The 14,924-nt window shown below is 45.7% G+C and overlaps 1 protein-coding gene across 1 annotated transcript in view; it reads left to right on the top strand.

Moving 5' to 3' along the window:
- The window catches only part of DNAH1 (dynein axonemal heavy chain 1), an 80,947-nt gene that overhangs the window by 41,757 nt on the left and 24,266 nt on the right, over positions 1 to 14,924 (top strand). The window contains exons 37-53 of the mRNA XM_062585135.1: positions 277 to 454; positions 703 to 897; positions 1,571 to 1,690; positions 2,336 to 2,494; positions 2,780 to 2,884; positions 4,117 to 4,257; positions 4,763 to 4,923; positions 5,681 to 5,838; positions 5,972 to 6,145; positions 6,563 to 6,601; positions 7,720 to 7,898; positions 8,701 to 8,931; positions 10,288 to 10,484; positions 11,427 to 11,562; positions 12,730 to 12,938; positions 13,701 to 13,872; positions 14,235 to 14,426. Coding sequence (XP_062441119.1) covers positions 277 to 454; positions 703 to 897; positions 1,571 to 1,690; positions 2,336 to 2,494; positions 2,780 to 2,884; positions 4,117 to 4,257; positions 4,763 to 4,923; positions 5,681 to 5,838; positions 5,972 to 6,145; positions 6,563 to 6,601; positions 7,720 to 7,898; positions 8,701 to 8,931; positions 10,288 to 10,484; positions 11,427 to 11,562; positions 12,730 to 12,938; positions 13,701 to 13,872; positions 14,235 to 14,426 — 2,746 coding nt within the window. The remainder of the gene's footprint in view (positions 1 to 276; positions 455 to 702; positions 898 to 1,570; positions 1,691 to 2,335; positions 2,495 to 2,779; positions 2,885 to 4,116; positions 4,258 to 4,762; positions 4,924 to 5,680; positions 5,839 to 5,971; positions 6,146 to 6,562; positions 6,602 to 7,719; positions 7,899 to 8,700; positions 8,932 to 10,287; positions 10,485 to 11,426; positions 11,563 to 12,729; positions 12,939 to 13,700; positions 13,873 to 14,234; positions 14,427 to 14,924) is intronic.

The following is a 14,924-nucleotide window of genomic DNA, read 5'->3' as shown; positions in this document are numbered from 1 at the left end:
TTAAAGGGAAATTTGACATCTTAAAGTTAAGTGGCATGAAGTCCGCAGCCTAAGGGCCAAAGAGAATGTCTCACGGTGCCATTTAGATAGAGACATACCGTAAAAGAAATAATGGGACAGACCTTCATGCAGCTATTTAACAGGTGAGGCACGGGTATACTTGGGCACATGAACCAGGGCAAGGTTCTGGCTCCATTGCCTTATGTAGGAATTCTGCCACTGATTTCAGCAAAAGATGGAGAATGGGCCAAGCCCCGTCTCCCTCCCACCTTTCAGGACAGATGGGATCCTTTCCTCACTCATCCGGCGGGGAGCTGTGGCCACAGACACCAGCAAGAAGTGGTACATGTTTGATGGGCCCGTCGATGCTGAGTGGATTGAGAACATGAACACAGTGCTGGATGACAATAAGAAGCTGTGTCTCAGCTCAGGAGAAATCATCAAGCTTACAGAGGTATCTCATCCGTCTTCTCTGTTGCTGCCTGTTGTCTCTGTTTTCTTTCTCCCCACTGCCAGAGCAGACTTACCTTTATACTTTTCCGCTTGACACTCCACACTTTTCCACTTGAGGTAGGCGATGAACTTGTATAGGAATTGGTTTTTCAGTAGTAGTCCTGTGCTGGCCAGACCTCTGCTGTGGTGCACAAACACAACAAAAATTGTGCTGAAATATCCTTAATTTTCCCCTTTTGGAATTTCCAGAGCATGACTATGATGTTTGAAGTCCAGGACTTAGCAGTTGCCTCCCCTGCCACAGTCTCCCGCTGTGGCATGGTTTACCTGGAACCCAGCATCTTGGGGCTGCAGCCCTTCACTGAGTGTTGGCTGAGGAAAATCCCAGGCATCATACAGCCCTTCTCAGAGCAGTTGGCTTCTCTCTTCAGGAGATTCCTCGAGGTAAGCTACCGTGCTGCTCCTGCCCTACTGTGGCTTGGAGCTCATCAGCTCAGCTGTCAATTGGCCCATATATCTCAAGGTATGGATTTAAATGGTGTTATAGGGGCGCTTCAGACTGCCTGAACACAAACTACACTGTGAATTTCCTGGGTTTAATGGATATTATTTGCTGATATCTACAGATGTGACTTGGTTGTACTGGTCATTATAGGCTTTTCTTTTATTTTTAAATTAACTTCTGGTCAAAATCACCCCTGGAACAACTCCATTTCTTACAGTGGAGTTACTTCAGGGATAAATTTGTAAGAACAAGTCTTGCTACTTCCACTCTGCTCTTGATCCATGATTTTAATGAATAATGCAGAGCTGAGAAGGATAGCTCTGAGAGGAGCAAACCATTTAACAGCATTGATGGTGCAAAATGTGTCACTTGTACAGAGCCAAAAGGTGGGCCCAAAGCTCTCAAATAGTTAAGACTCAGCCAAGAGGTCTGACTTACCTCTGTCCAGTCAAAACAGTAGTTCTTGGGACACAGCAGGAAATGATAGCATTCTCAACTATACTCTTTCTAAAATAACCTACAGGGAAAAGAGAAGAAACCAGGACTCTAGGGGATAAACAAACTCTAATGTATTAGACAGTGACCCTGAGTTATTCCTACCTCTCCTTACAGGAGGCTATCAGCTTTGTCCGAAAATCTGTGAAGGAGATAATTGCTTCAACAGATAGTAACCTCACAAGGAGTCTCCTTATGCTCTTGGAGTGTTTGTTTCAGCCTTTCATTCCCATCGAGGTAGGATTTTGCTGTTCCTGTGTACGTGGTGCCTCTCACTCCTGTGGGCACTAATTTTTTGTGCAGAGGATAAGTCACTGGGGAACGAGGTGTTCATGCAGAAACATCATACTGCAGCTCATCTACACGGCAGAAGGTAATAAAGCATCCTGCAAAGTGCAAGTAAACCTGAGGGCCATGCACAGTCAGGTGCAGAAGGACAGCTAGAATGTAACAATACACAACCAATAATTATGCTTTGGTCCATTTTAAAGAACAAATAGGTAAGATCCAGGCCTACCAGGCTGAATGAAAGTTCACATTTACTTACATCAGAAGGAACTGGGGAATGAGTGGAAAGCAGAGATCAGAGCTAAGCAGCAATACAACTCAGACTGCAAGTGCTTTGAAAATTAGCATTGAAGGAGGCTGGACAGTTTTAGAATTAAAATCCAGAGACTAAATTCTACTCTCATCCCAGGGAGGTTCTCAAGTACACCAGTGAAATAGAGCAAGTTTTAATCCACAGACTATAATGAAAAAACCTGAAAAATTGGCCTCTATATATGAGTTGGATAGAAGAACAACCACCTTAAAGAAGAGCCTGTATTTTATGCACCTTAACCATGATTTAGAACTTTACTCCTGCTGTTCTTGGCTCCTCAGGGAATTAGGAGTATTCCCCAGGAGAAGACAGCACGTATCGGGGAGCTAATTGAACCCTGGTTTATGTTTGCCTTGATCTGGAGTGTGGGTGCTACAGGAGATTCCCAAAGTCGTGTGGCCTTCAGCTCGTGGCTGAGGGAGAAGATGGCAAAGGAAAGGGTGAGTAAAGAAAAAGCAGAGACTTTCTCATTATAGAGAAACTTCTAATGAGTAGTGGGAGTCAGAATGCCTAGAAGATCTACATAAGGCTTCCTCTTGGGATCTGGTATACAATGATCTTCAACCTTCAAAGGACAACCTGAGCTAGAACCTCTGGGAGAGATGCATGAGCCACCTGGACTGAGCAGCATCCCATTACTAAAGCAGTCTTCCCTGCAGCAGCCCAGATCCTCATGCAAGTTGAGCAGTGTGGCAGCTATGTTCACCACAGCTTTATTCCCACAGATACAATTACTTTTCCCAGAAGGAGGACTGGTGTATGACTATAAACTGAATGATGCTGGGCTCAGCAGTGCTGAAGATGATCTGGATGAAGAGATCATTAGACAGGTAAAATACTTCACTTGTCAACCCCAAGCTGGGAAATTTAAGGCAGGGGCAGGAAGCACCAAGGTCTTGCAGGATGTGGCAAGATCTTCTCATCAAGAGCAAATAAGAAAGGCCAAAGGAACCATATGTTCCTGTGTTTAAAATGAAACTGAGCCTTTTAGTAAAGGAAGAAGACAGTTTCTTGCCCTCAGGGTTGTGAAGCAGAACTTTCAGATCTGAACCAATTGCTGGGTACAGGCTTGAATGTCTCTGCCAGTGCTAAGGAAAGTGAGAAGGCATCAGCAGTGTGGCTGCTGAGGAGGTCAGGGAGAAGCTATGATGGAGAGATCTGTCTGTGCTAGAAAGCAGTGCACAGCAGCACAAGAGCTGTGTGTAGCAGAGTCTGGGGGAGGAGCAAAATATATAAATCTGCCATCTTTTTCACAGTAGATACCAGAGCAGTAGGGCAAACAAGGCCCATCTGACTCACTCAACAGCCCATGGGCTGAAAGCAAAAAAGAGGAAAATGCTTCCCCTTTCTGAAATCAGAGCAATTTAAATAGGGAGTCCTGCATGCGTCTCACATGCTTAACAGATGCTGAAATGTCCCAGCACTCTCTATGGGGAGGCCATATGGGGTGGTTGAGGCTGGATTTTTTTAATAAACAGCATTTTCTAGCATATTTCTGATAAATCCTCTATCTTACTTTTGTAGTGGCCCCTAGAGGGTTAGCCTTTGACTTGATTCTAGCCGTCAGTCATCCATGTCCTGCACAAGCACAAAACCTCCGTGTGCCTCTGAATGCAATAGCAAATATGGCACCAAACATGGAGATCCCACCTAAGCCCTCTTTGGTCCTCTGCGGTGGGGGCTCTTACAGGCTAGGTCAGGTGAATGCATAATTCCACTTCTTACAAATATCACAAATGCTCTGTCACCATTTTGAACTAAGTTTTCAGAAGGAAGAGAAAGTATGTTACTTCTGGGACAACAATCTCTCACTCTTAGCCAATCTCCCTCCTATGAATATAAGTGAGGAACTTACAAAGTTGCCATGCAGAAAGGCACAGATGGCAAGACTAGATGGAGGGACTGGGAATCTGAATTCCTAGTCAGAATCTGAGCTTCTACACAAGGAGCTCTGACAGGGGAAAACGCAGCAGAAAAGGCTTTTTTTTTTTTTTTTTTTTTTTTTTAATTCCCACAGTAGGCAAATGCAGCTGTCCCCTCTAAATACACCTGTACCTTTCAGGTGCAGTGGGAGAAGTGGCTGGACTCTACTACACAGTTCACCCTAGTTCCTGATACCAACTTCTGTGACATTATTATCCCTACAATGAATACAGTCCGGATGGCCCATCTGCTAGAGCTGTTGCTCACCAACCGTAAGCCAGTATGCACTCAGCCTTGCTTTTTTACTTTTAGATTCAACTGCTTGACAGGAGCACAATTTCCTCTCCCAGTGTGATCAGAACCAGACAGATACCCAATTTCTTTAGATTCTTCCCCACTTTCATGAGTCTGCTGTGTTTAAACGACAGGTGCCATTTAGTCCCTCAGGCACCAGGCTCATGCCCCAGAGGAATACCAACTCTCACCAGCTCAAAGAGCAGCAATTGCTAAATCCCCTCCCCACCAGTATGATGGCTCATCACCACTCCTCTTTACCTGCTTCCTGAAGTTCCCTCTCATACTTCTGTGGTTAAATTACTGCCATGCTAAGAGAGATCTGCTACCTCAAGCAGGGATCCTTACTGAAGAAGGGAGCCTTCTGCCTTCTCCTAACCTTTGAAAATTCACATGGGCAGGAACCTGCATTGCTGCCAGCAAGTATCAGAGAGCTGGAAAACATACACCACCTGCCTGTAGTTATACTGCACTGCTGATTGTACTTACAGGTTCTCTGTATTGGTCCCACTGGCACAGGAAAGACTCTCACTATTTCAGACAAACTTTTGAAGAACTTGCCTCTCAAATACATCACCCACTTCCTGATGTTTTCTGCTCGCACCTCTGCCAACCAAACTCAGGATCTCATTGATAACAAATTGGATAAGAGGCAAGTTTCCTTTTTGCTTTTGCAAAGGCAGTACCCCTGAGCTCAGTATTTCTGCTGTCAACTTCACCATTTATTCTCATCCCAAGACCTGAAGGAGCCCCGCACAAATACAACTGTGGATAACAGAAATAGGGCAAACACCAAACCTGAGCTGGGACTGGGAGAGCCAGAAATAATTTGATACAGTGGCCAGAAAGGGAGGAGGATTAGTCTGTGGAAAGAAAATTGTTCCAATCCTAATTATTCCTGGAATACCACATTTCACAGCACTGATGTTTGCAAACCCTAGTGCGGGATATTTATGGAAACTCATGAAGGGAAAAGACTTGGCTACTACCTTCCCCAGCCTCCCTTTGTTTACTAGCTTTCCTTTATCCTTCCTGGTCAGCCACTGGTTTGAAGTATCCAACAGACTCATGGGCTCAAGTCTTGCTTCTGTTTGTATGGATGCAGTTTACTGACATTGTGCAGAAGTAGGAGAAATTTGGCTCACAGGATTTGAAAGATGCTAGTGCTTCAAATATTGCACTGGATGTTTTCCATGCAAAGGTTTCTATAATAAAGGAGTCTAGAAGGAGTGTAAGAATATCTGAAACTACCAAAACTACTGCTCCAGAAAGCCTTTGGAAGAGAGGGGTGGGGGGAAGGAAAAAAACAAACAAGTAAAAACCAAAAAACCCCACACTTTTGGATTGAGTTAGGAGTACCTTTACAATGGGAGTTGTCCTGTGTTCCCACATGGCTTCGGTCCTTACAGGCGAAAAGGTGTGTTTGGGCCTCCACTTGGGCGATACTTCATATTTTTTATTGATGACTTGAACATGCCTGCATTAGAGACATATGGCGCTCAGCCACCCATTGAGCTACTGCGGCAGTGGATGGATCACCAGGGCTGGTACGACCGGAAGCAGATAGGTATGACTGAGATCCCTTGTCCAGTAATCTCAGCAAAAGTTGGCCTGTTGATAGATATAAACACCCACTGAGGAGATCCTTAAAGCATTTTTAGCTTCAGCTCAGCCTTCATTCCTGATTTTACTCTCCTCAGGTACTTTTAAGAAGCTAGTAGATATTAATTTTGTCTGTGCCATGGGACCTCCTGGTGGTGGAAGGAATCCTGTCACTCCACGTCTTACCCGCCATTTCAACTACCTCTCTTTCACGGAGATGGAGGATAGCAGCAAGAAGGCTATTTTCTCCACTATCCTTGGCAGCTGGATGGGTAAGTTCTACAGACAAATGCTGCCTCCTCCTCACGTTGCAAGTTAACCCAGTGATAATAGAGGCAGAAAGGAGAGGAAATAATCTGACAATCTAATCAAAGTGTTGAAAACTGGAGCTTGCATTAATTGCAAGCTGCTTGAAAGTGCTTTTGAGGAACTGTTTGAGTCTTAGCAAAAAGAGCCCATCTACTGTTTAGTCTCAGGATGAAACTCTGCTCATGCAAGTCAGCAAACTTCAGCAAAGTAAATGGAGATGTGCCAGTTTCAATCCTCACAAAATTTGGCGCTCTCAGTTTCATAAGGTATCCCATTGGCTAGGCTGTACGAAGAGGATTTTGTTTGTGGTAAATGGTATAGATGTCCTTCACCTCTGCAAGTATAGCAATAACTTAGGTTTTTCTATCTTGGTTTTCTAGCTGGGCTCCTAGGAGAAAGAAGTTACAGAGATCCAGTGCGTAAGTAAGAGCAGAAAGATGCATAAGATAGACTGTGAACAGAACAAGACTGGTGGGGACAGAACAGTACGGTTTACCTGTGCTTTCAGTAAGCAGACACTTGTCCAGATGACAGAGCCTTCTGCAGAAACAGAGCCTTCTGTTACTCTCCATCTGCTGCAGCCCGTGGACAGCTGAGCAGGGAGGATCTGAGCATGGTGCTACAGCCACCCAGAAAAAAAGGGCTCATTTGGAGTGAAATGAGTCTTCTTACATTTGACAGGGTGGGAATTTAGGATCACCTTTGCAAACGTGCCCTCCTCTGCAAATCTGCCAGCAGGAAGGAGTGAGAAGTGGGGTACGAGGAAGGCAGAACAGAGCTTTCCAAGTGCTCATACGGGGGTTCTTTGCAATGCTAAGAAGTGTCAGTACCTGATTATAAGCTCAGGGGCACACTGAAATGTCTAGCTGCAATTTAAGAGTAAATCAAAGAGTTTGGGAAAGAACTAAAAAAAAGTGGACTCTATAGGACTCTACTTCCCTAATGGTATTTGTAATGAAATTGATTGAGATTTAAAGAAGTATTTTGTGTTCTAAAACTGGCAGTTTTGTTTGAATCCTGCCGCTCACCATCACAGGAGAAATCATTCCTCAGGGACTTTGTGTTTGTTAAGCTCAATGAATCGCCAGGGTGTTTAGCTGAGAGGATGCTCACACCCCCTAGCCAAGAAGTAGATGAGACTCCACTGAGGGAGTTAAAGGTAGGAGAAGAAAACCCATCCAGAGTTCTTAAGTAGCCACTGATTCCTTCTCTGGCCATGTTTCCTCTCCCTGGCATGCGTAGAGTTTAACACTATAGAAACGTTGCAAGTCGTCCTTCCCTCCCCAGATCTGATCCCTCTTAGATTCATCCCAATCGGGGTCAGCATCCTGCCTGGTGTTGGCAAACTCCGCAGCTATGATGAGCAGCAACTTGACCAGAACCCCACACAGACTCTCTGTAAGAAACATAAAAGAATGTTCCTGGCCAAGTCCTAACAACACCTCTGTCACTCACTGCCACCTGTCCGTGCTGCTAGGACCTTCATGTCCCAGAGATGCCACCTTGGCATCCTCTCCACCTTCCTCTGTCTCTGCAGCAGGAGCACTTGCAGTAAAGGACTTGAATGAGCCCTTGGTTGATGCTACTATCTGCGTGTACTCAACTATCACATCCAAGCTGCTACCTACACCAGCGAAGTCACATTACACCTTCAACCTAAGAGACCTCTCCAAAGTGTTCCAGGGCATGCTCATGGCTGAGCCCAGCAAGATTGAGGTCAGTCCTCTCATCAGTCATTCCTCCAGGGGAAAACTGGAAATGCTGCAGTCCGTGCTCATTGACTGGACTGGCTGCTTCAACAATTTCTTAGATAGCTGCACTTAGATACTGTTCAGTAAGTGTTGTGACCTCCCTTTTGGTTCTCTGTCCTAGAACCATTACAACAAACTGTTGGGTGGGTCGGCACAGGGAGTCAGTGCTAAGTAGCCCTGGCATTCATTCTAACAGGGCTGTATGCAGCCGTAGAGGACTGGCTAGGGGACCACACAGGGCAGAGTTATTGCCCTTTTACCAGATTAGACTAGTAGGGGGCTACTACCCACTCTGCTCTCCTGAGGTTCTCAGTCTAGCTGCAGGGTGTTGACTTACCACCCCGGTAAGTCAACCAGGAAAACTTGGGAAAGTACTTGAGGACCTGGCTGTGCTATACCTGACTAAAAGGATCTTTCCTAAAATCCAAGAACTTGTGAAAACCATACAAATTAAATCATAGTGAGGGAGCGATAAGGACAAACAATATGAGAAGTAAATTATTAAAAAAAAGCCTGGCATATGAACAAATAGAGAAGATATTAATGAAGCGGTAATGAGCTCTCTGCAAAGCAGCTGTTTTGACAAGATTTGCTTTTATGAAGGGAAGGGAATACAACTTCCTCCACCCAGTTCTTTCTCCCCTCCAGCTGTGTTCCAGCAGGAGGAGCTGGCCACATGCTGGGCAGAAAACAGCCCTCCTGCTAGAGAGGCTCTTAACACTTCTCTGCTTCTCCCATGGGGGTGTTCTGCTGGGATTTCCTACCAGGACAAACAGCACCTGCTGAGACTGTGGTACCATGAGAGCTGTCGGGTTTTCTGCGATCGCCTGGTCAGTGAGGAGGACTGGACCTGGTTTGACAGCCTGATGAAGCAAATGATGGAGGAGTTCAGCACCACTTTTGAGGAGGTCATCCCCTCCCAGCCAGTTCTGTTTGGTGACTTCATGGTACAAGGTGCCGATACCAAACTCTATGAAGCTATCGACAGCCAAGAAAAGGTAAGACTCTGGGAATCACCACCTTTTTGTGATTTATGTTCACATCTTACAAGTCTTCTGCAAAGAAAACAGTTAACTGTGGGGCTGCTAGAACTGAAGGTATCCAGAATAATATGCCCTGACAGGGCCCTCTTCTGAGATCCCACCCCAAGTATGGGCAGGGGCAGCATATGGAGCAGGTGGGAAGTTGAGGCAGAACAAGCTGTCTCTGCATTGCCATTATGGGGCAGCCTGCTGTGCCAAATCTCTTGAGTGAGCCATACTCGGGACTGAAAAATGAAATCTGCTAGAAAGAAATGGCACATTACCCCCCAGTTATACTACATTTGCCACTAGAGCCTTTGCAATTGACCTTTGCAAGTAATTAATGTTACTGCCAGATTTCCTGTCGGGGAAGATATGGTGAGTACTTCGGTAGTGCTAATTAAGCAAAGACAGTCAGCCATGTGTTTTGCACTCATTATCAGAAACAGATGATAGCGCTGTCATCTTTCCTTTTGTGATAGCTATGTGACAAGGACTGGTAGTTAAATGAGCTTCCCAGTCTCTTTCACGAGGTAGGTAGGCCTGACCCCACCAAGGTGAGCACAGCTGAAACAGTAAGACTTAGAGAGGGGCTGCACAGCCTGCTGATGCCCACAGGACTTCAATACTTTATGTATTCTAGCCTATGCTGCTCATCCAGGTTCACAGTGGGGTTCCTGAGGAGTTAGGACTAGATCCTATATATTCTGATGCTTCATTTCTTGCACTAGACTGGGGACAGTGCCAAGAAAGCCCTATAAGCGGCCGAAGACACTTCTCGTGCCACTGTTCTGTGCACAATGGTTGGCCCAAGAGAGGAGTACACTTCCCCTTTGCTCATCTGCAGCCATAGGGGTTCCCTTCCAGCACCTGCCATTTCCAGCCAGTATCCTGACCACAGGATGCAACAGGCAGCAGTCAGCTATTCCACAGGAACCTCACTTAGAGGGAGGCCCTGGCACAGCACCAATCAGGCACCTGCAGGTTATTTTATTTTGAACTATACCTTGCTGATTTTCCAGTAAAACAGAGCCATTGGGAACAACAACTGTTGGTCACTTGCCTGCGTTAGTTTAGGTCCCCATTCAGCAGCTGTCACCACGAGCCAAACAGCACAGTCCAGGACAGCCCAATGGTTATTCCTGGAGGAACATAGAGCAAACAGAAATATTATGTCCCCACAAGCAGCTTCTAGGGAATAACTGAAAGCCATACTCTCCTCTCCCAGAGAGGAGGCGAGGCAAGGCCTGGCCATGCTCATATCCCTCTAGGTGCTAGCTCCTCCCTCACAATTGCTTTTATCTGGTGGTATCAATTGGTTCTTGCCCACAGCTGAAGGTTGTGATTGAGGATTACCTGGAAGAGTACAATCAAATCAATACCACAGGGATGAAGCTGGTGCTCTTCATGGATGCAATGCAGCACATCTGCCGAATCAGCCGGATCCTGCGGCAAGCCCTAGGAAACGCCCTTCTGCTGGGTGTTGGGGGGAGTGGGAGACAGTCTCTCACCAGGCTAGCATCTCACATGTAAGTAAGGTGCTCCTACACACACAACATGGAGCAGCTCTATCAGGGTTGCTACCAGGGGAATCACTCTTCCTGCCTTTCCTGGCATTGTTTACTCATTTTTCTGGTTGACTCTTCAGATTTAACACTCAGGAGCTAAGGGTTGGTTAACATGCCCATCTATATTAGAAAAATGGGACCTTCTTGCTTGCTGTTAGCTTGCATTGCTGCTGCAGGTATGCAGTAAATGAGCAAATGCAGTACAATCTGAGTCAACTCACTGACCCTCAGCATAGCAGTGGGAGAGACCTAGGCTCCTTCCTGGGAGCTGAGCAGCAGGAAGATGATGACAGGAGTTTCCAGTGACAAATGATTAAGTGACACGGACAGCTTGGCAAGCTTCCTGCTTGAGTCTTGGGAGCCAAGGGGTCCCAAGAGGCTGAAGAGCCAGGGGAATAGGCTAGGGCAAGTGAGTTCTTCAGGTTCCAAATATAGGAAATAGTTCCTGAAAAATACAACCAGAGTTCCTGGGCATATCAGCACTGAAGCACAGTATCACGAAAGGATTTGCAGACAGTTGCTTCCTCTGCACTGTGAAGTGCTGTTTAAGGATGTGTGCTTGGGCCCCAAAAGCCATATAACTACAGTAGGTAGCTCCTCGTGGTTTCTGGCTAGCTTGCATATCTGTGCTTTGGACTGCTCTACATGAGCTGGAGCTTCTAGTTCTCATGTAGAGCGATGGGTTTTACCACCCTTGTTCTCTTGCAGCCCAGCCTTCCTTTCAGTTAGCTCTGAATAAAGCACACTTTTAGTTTGGTGACTGAACATGCACAAGGACATCTGTATACTCACTGTAGGAAAACAGCTTCCTTGAGTCCTCTCCCACTGTGTCCCCGACACATACTTGCAATTGTTGTAAGATGTTTGGCATGGCATGTAACTCCAGAGTTCTCTTTCTTTTAGGGCTGAGTATGAGTGTTTCCAGATTGAACTGTCCAAAAATTATGGCACAACAGAGTGGCGAGATGATGTGAAGAAGATCATGATGAAGGCAGGCCTTCAAAGCCTACCAATGACATTCCTGTTTGCAGACACACAGGTACAGGTGTATTAGCATGGTGGACAGTTGGAGAGTAGTCAGAACCCACATTTCTAAGCTCAATAAAACTGCTAAAGAGGTTTGAGGTGCTTGATATGAAGCAGACACAACCTTTATTTCTCAGGTGGCCCACCCTCATCCTCTTGTAACAACCCCCAGGGAAACAAAAGGTGGTACATTTCTTGCTAGAGGGGCTGTAAAGCTGTGTGTAAATGGGCTGATTTTGGAGCTCCAGGAATCCTCTTTTGCAGCGTGGGCTCCACCTACAGATACAGTGGGATCAAAGCTTTTTAAAACCAGCTGCCTAAAGCTAAGCACTATGCTGACTGCTGACACTGAAAAAAGGCCCAAGTTCATTCCCTTTCCTTTCAAAGATACCTGTAGGTTTAGGGCCTTATGCCTGCTGTTCCCACTGGAGAGTGTTGACTTCTTACTGTAAACTGTAGCTTGCTAATAATTAGACCACATTCTGGAGTTCAATTATGTTCCCTATAGGCTGTTATACTCTCTTCATTATCATAGGAACCAAGTCCCTTCTGGCAGTACCTTAAGCAGTGAGGTTAATGTCTGTCAGACACTACTCGTTCACTTATCCTTTTTCCTGCAGTGAAAACCATATATATTAGGGGAGGGAGGGGGGAAGAGAAGGGAGGGTATGTTTGATTGACTGGATGGGTGCTGTGCATTTCTAACGTGCAGAGGTGAGTGTAGCTGTGGAGGGAGCTCATACCACAGGCCATAATACCTCCATAAAGTTACTATCTCCCAGATTTATGAGCTTTACCCTAATAACAAAAGAAATTTGTTGTGCCAGAGGAACAGCAGAGCATTCTAGAGTCTGGCCACAGAGTATTTCAAGGCAGGGAGCAAGGCCTGCATCTCAGTCTATCTATAGGGAGGCAGTGGAGGAACAAAAGGAAGGTTTGTTCCCAAACCCACCATCCCTGCTTCACCCCCTGCTCCAAAATAACAGAGCATAGCTGTTCAACTGCAAATAGTGGCCATGGACAGTCACTGTATGTGTCTCTGGAGCCCAGTAATCACACAGAAGGTATCTTATGACAGAGGCTGAGGGCTATATTTTTCTAAAAGTGATTTATAGGGCATCTGGAGTCCTGACTCTCTTATGATTCAGGAAACTGGGCTTCTTTCCTGTCATCCATATAGATTAAAAGCGAGTCCTTCCTTGAGGATATCAACAGCATGCTCAACTCTGGTGATATTCCCAACATCTACAACCCTGAAGACCAAGAACAAATCATGACAGCCATGAAACCCGTTATTCGAGATCTAGGACAACAATCCACCAAGGCCAACCTGATGGCTGCATACACAGGACGGGTTCGCAGTAACATCCACATGGTTCTGTGCATGAGGTACATCTTGTGGAGCTGGCCTCCTGATGTCAATGTTTGTTATCCCTTGCGTCACTCTTAGGATCTGTACTTCTGAACTCCTGACTTTGGAGGAGAAGTAAGGTTTGTGTACTGCCTTCCCCTAGGAAGGGTTACATTCTTTTTCCCCTTGCTGATTTTAAGATGAAGTTGAAAAGTTTAACCTGATTATGTGATCTAGATTAAATACAGGCTTCCTCCTCCCTCACACACCATTAAGCTCTTTGTTACATGAAATGTCTTGCTCGAATTTGAGGCTCAGTTGTGCCATCGCTACTTGTGAATGCAGCTCATAGTCCATGAGCAGCTAGCTGTGGTGCTTGCAGGAGGGACTGGCTGAAGATACGGGGCATTACAGCATGGGTGTAGGTGATTGAATCAGGGCTGTGATTTTGGTCTTGTAATTGATTGTCCTCTTGAAATAGGCTTCCAGTCACATTTGTTTCTTACCTCTTGAGCATTATCTCTAGGAAGGCACCCAGAAAATATCACCTCCTCACCCCCCCAGTTCAATACCTCCAGAATATACTCAGGACGTCTAGGGGATGATAAACTGTGACCTGTACCTTGGGACTGTGAAGTACTGCCTATACTCTCATTCCCTGTTTTGCACCTTTCTTTTTCTCTGCTCCCTTCCTTCTTACTCTGTAAGAGTTCAAGATGGTTCTAGGGAAGAAAAGATATTTTTATCATTGCATCAGTAGCATGTTGTAACATCTCTTTTCGGCATTCCTTGTCACATAGCCCTATTGGAGAAGTCTTCCGTGCACGCTTGAGACAGTTCCCCTCTCTAGTAAACTGCTGTACCATTGACTGGTTTAATGAGTGGCCTGCTGAAGCCCTGCAATGTGTTGCCTCCTCCTTCTTGCATGAGATCCCAGATCTTGGAGCCAGTACAGAAAGTGTTGATGGGATGGTAGGTACCACATTTAACATGCAAACCACAGATACATATAGACAGTGATGCAGGGCACCTGCAGAAAAGGTCCTACCTTGTAAAGGAAATGTTTCATGACAAGTTCATTCAAATCTGGAGCCGAGTAGCTTTCGTATGCCTTGAAATGGCCACATCCATTTTTCATCCTCTGTCCTTGGAGCCTTCCAGTGCGGCTATATGGCTTGCCTTCTTGCTTGAAGCCTATGCATGTGCAAGCTCTACTGCAATTGTATACTTCGGTTCCTTGTAAGCCTGCTCCCCATTCTTTGGGCACCATGTAAGCTTGCATAACACCTGTACTGTGCTGAATAAGATTGTTTATCTTTCCTTTCTCCTTGTAGATTCAGATGTGCATAGAAATCCATCAGAGTGTGGCCAAGAAGTGCCAGATGTACCTGGCAGAGCTGGCCAGACACAATTATGTCACTCCTAAAAGCTACCTAGAGTTCCTCAGCATCTTCAGTTCCCTGATTGGAAAGAAAAAACAGGAACTGAAGACAGCCAAGAATAGGATGAAAAGCGGCCTGGACAAGGTTGGTACCTGACCACTAAGAGAGCTTATCTCCTTTGAGGCATGTATTTACAGCCACACAGAGATGCAGTGAAATGTCCCACCAAAAACTTAGTAATGGGAAAAAAGCCCCGAATGTTAGAACAAGCAAGTACTGTGTCCTCTTCCAGGGGACAGTCCCCCTAAAGGTCTGAGATGGTAACAGTTCTAAAAGCAATGATAGCTACACTTTGGGGATCACAAACCTCTCTGTCCCTCAGCATCTCTCAGGATTCTCCTTACTATCCTTACAATCAAAAGCACCATAACAGCAACATGGTTCTGCTTACTGAGCCCTGTGGTCTTATGAACTGCAAGTGCCTGCAGACTATGGTTTGGGAACAACAGCCTTTAGCTAATGGATCCCATGGTAGTCATGATTAGAGAACATTGTTGGTATTTCTCCATAGGCAGCTGGGGCTTGGTTTGGATTGAAAGACTTAAATATCCTGGACGACAAATCTGGGTTTGGAAAACCTAC

Source organism: Rhea pennata, chromosome 12 (assembly GCF_028389875.1).
Source record: "Rhea pennata isolate bPtePen1 chromosome 12, bPtePen1.pri, whole genome shotgun sequence".
NCBI lineage: Eukaryota > Metazoa > Chordata > Aves > Rheiformes > Rheidae > Rhea > Rhea pennata.
The sequence above is the reverse complement of the archived record's forward strand: the minus strand, read 5'-3'. Positions and strand labels throughout refer to the sequence as shown.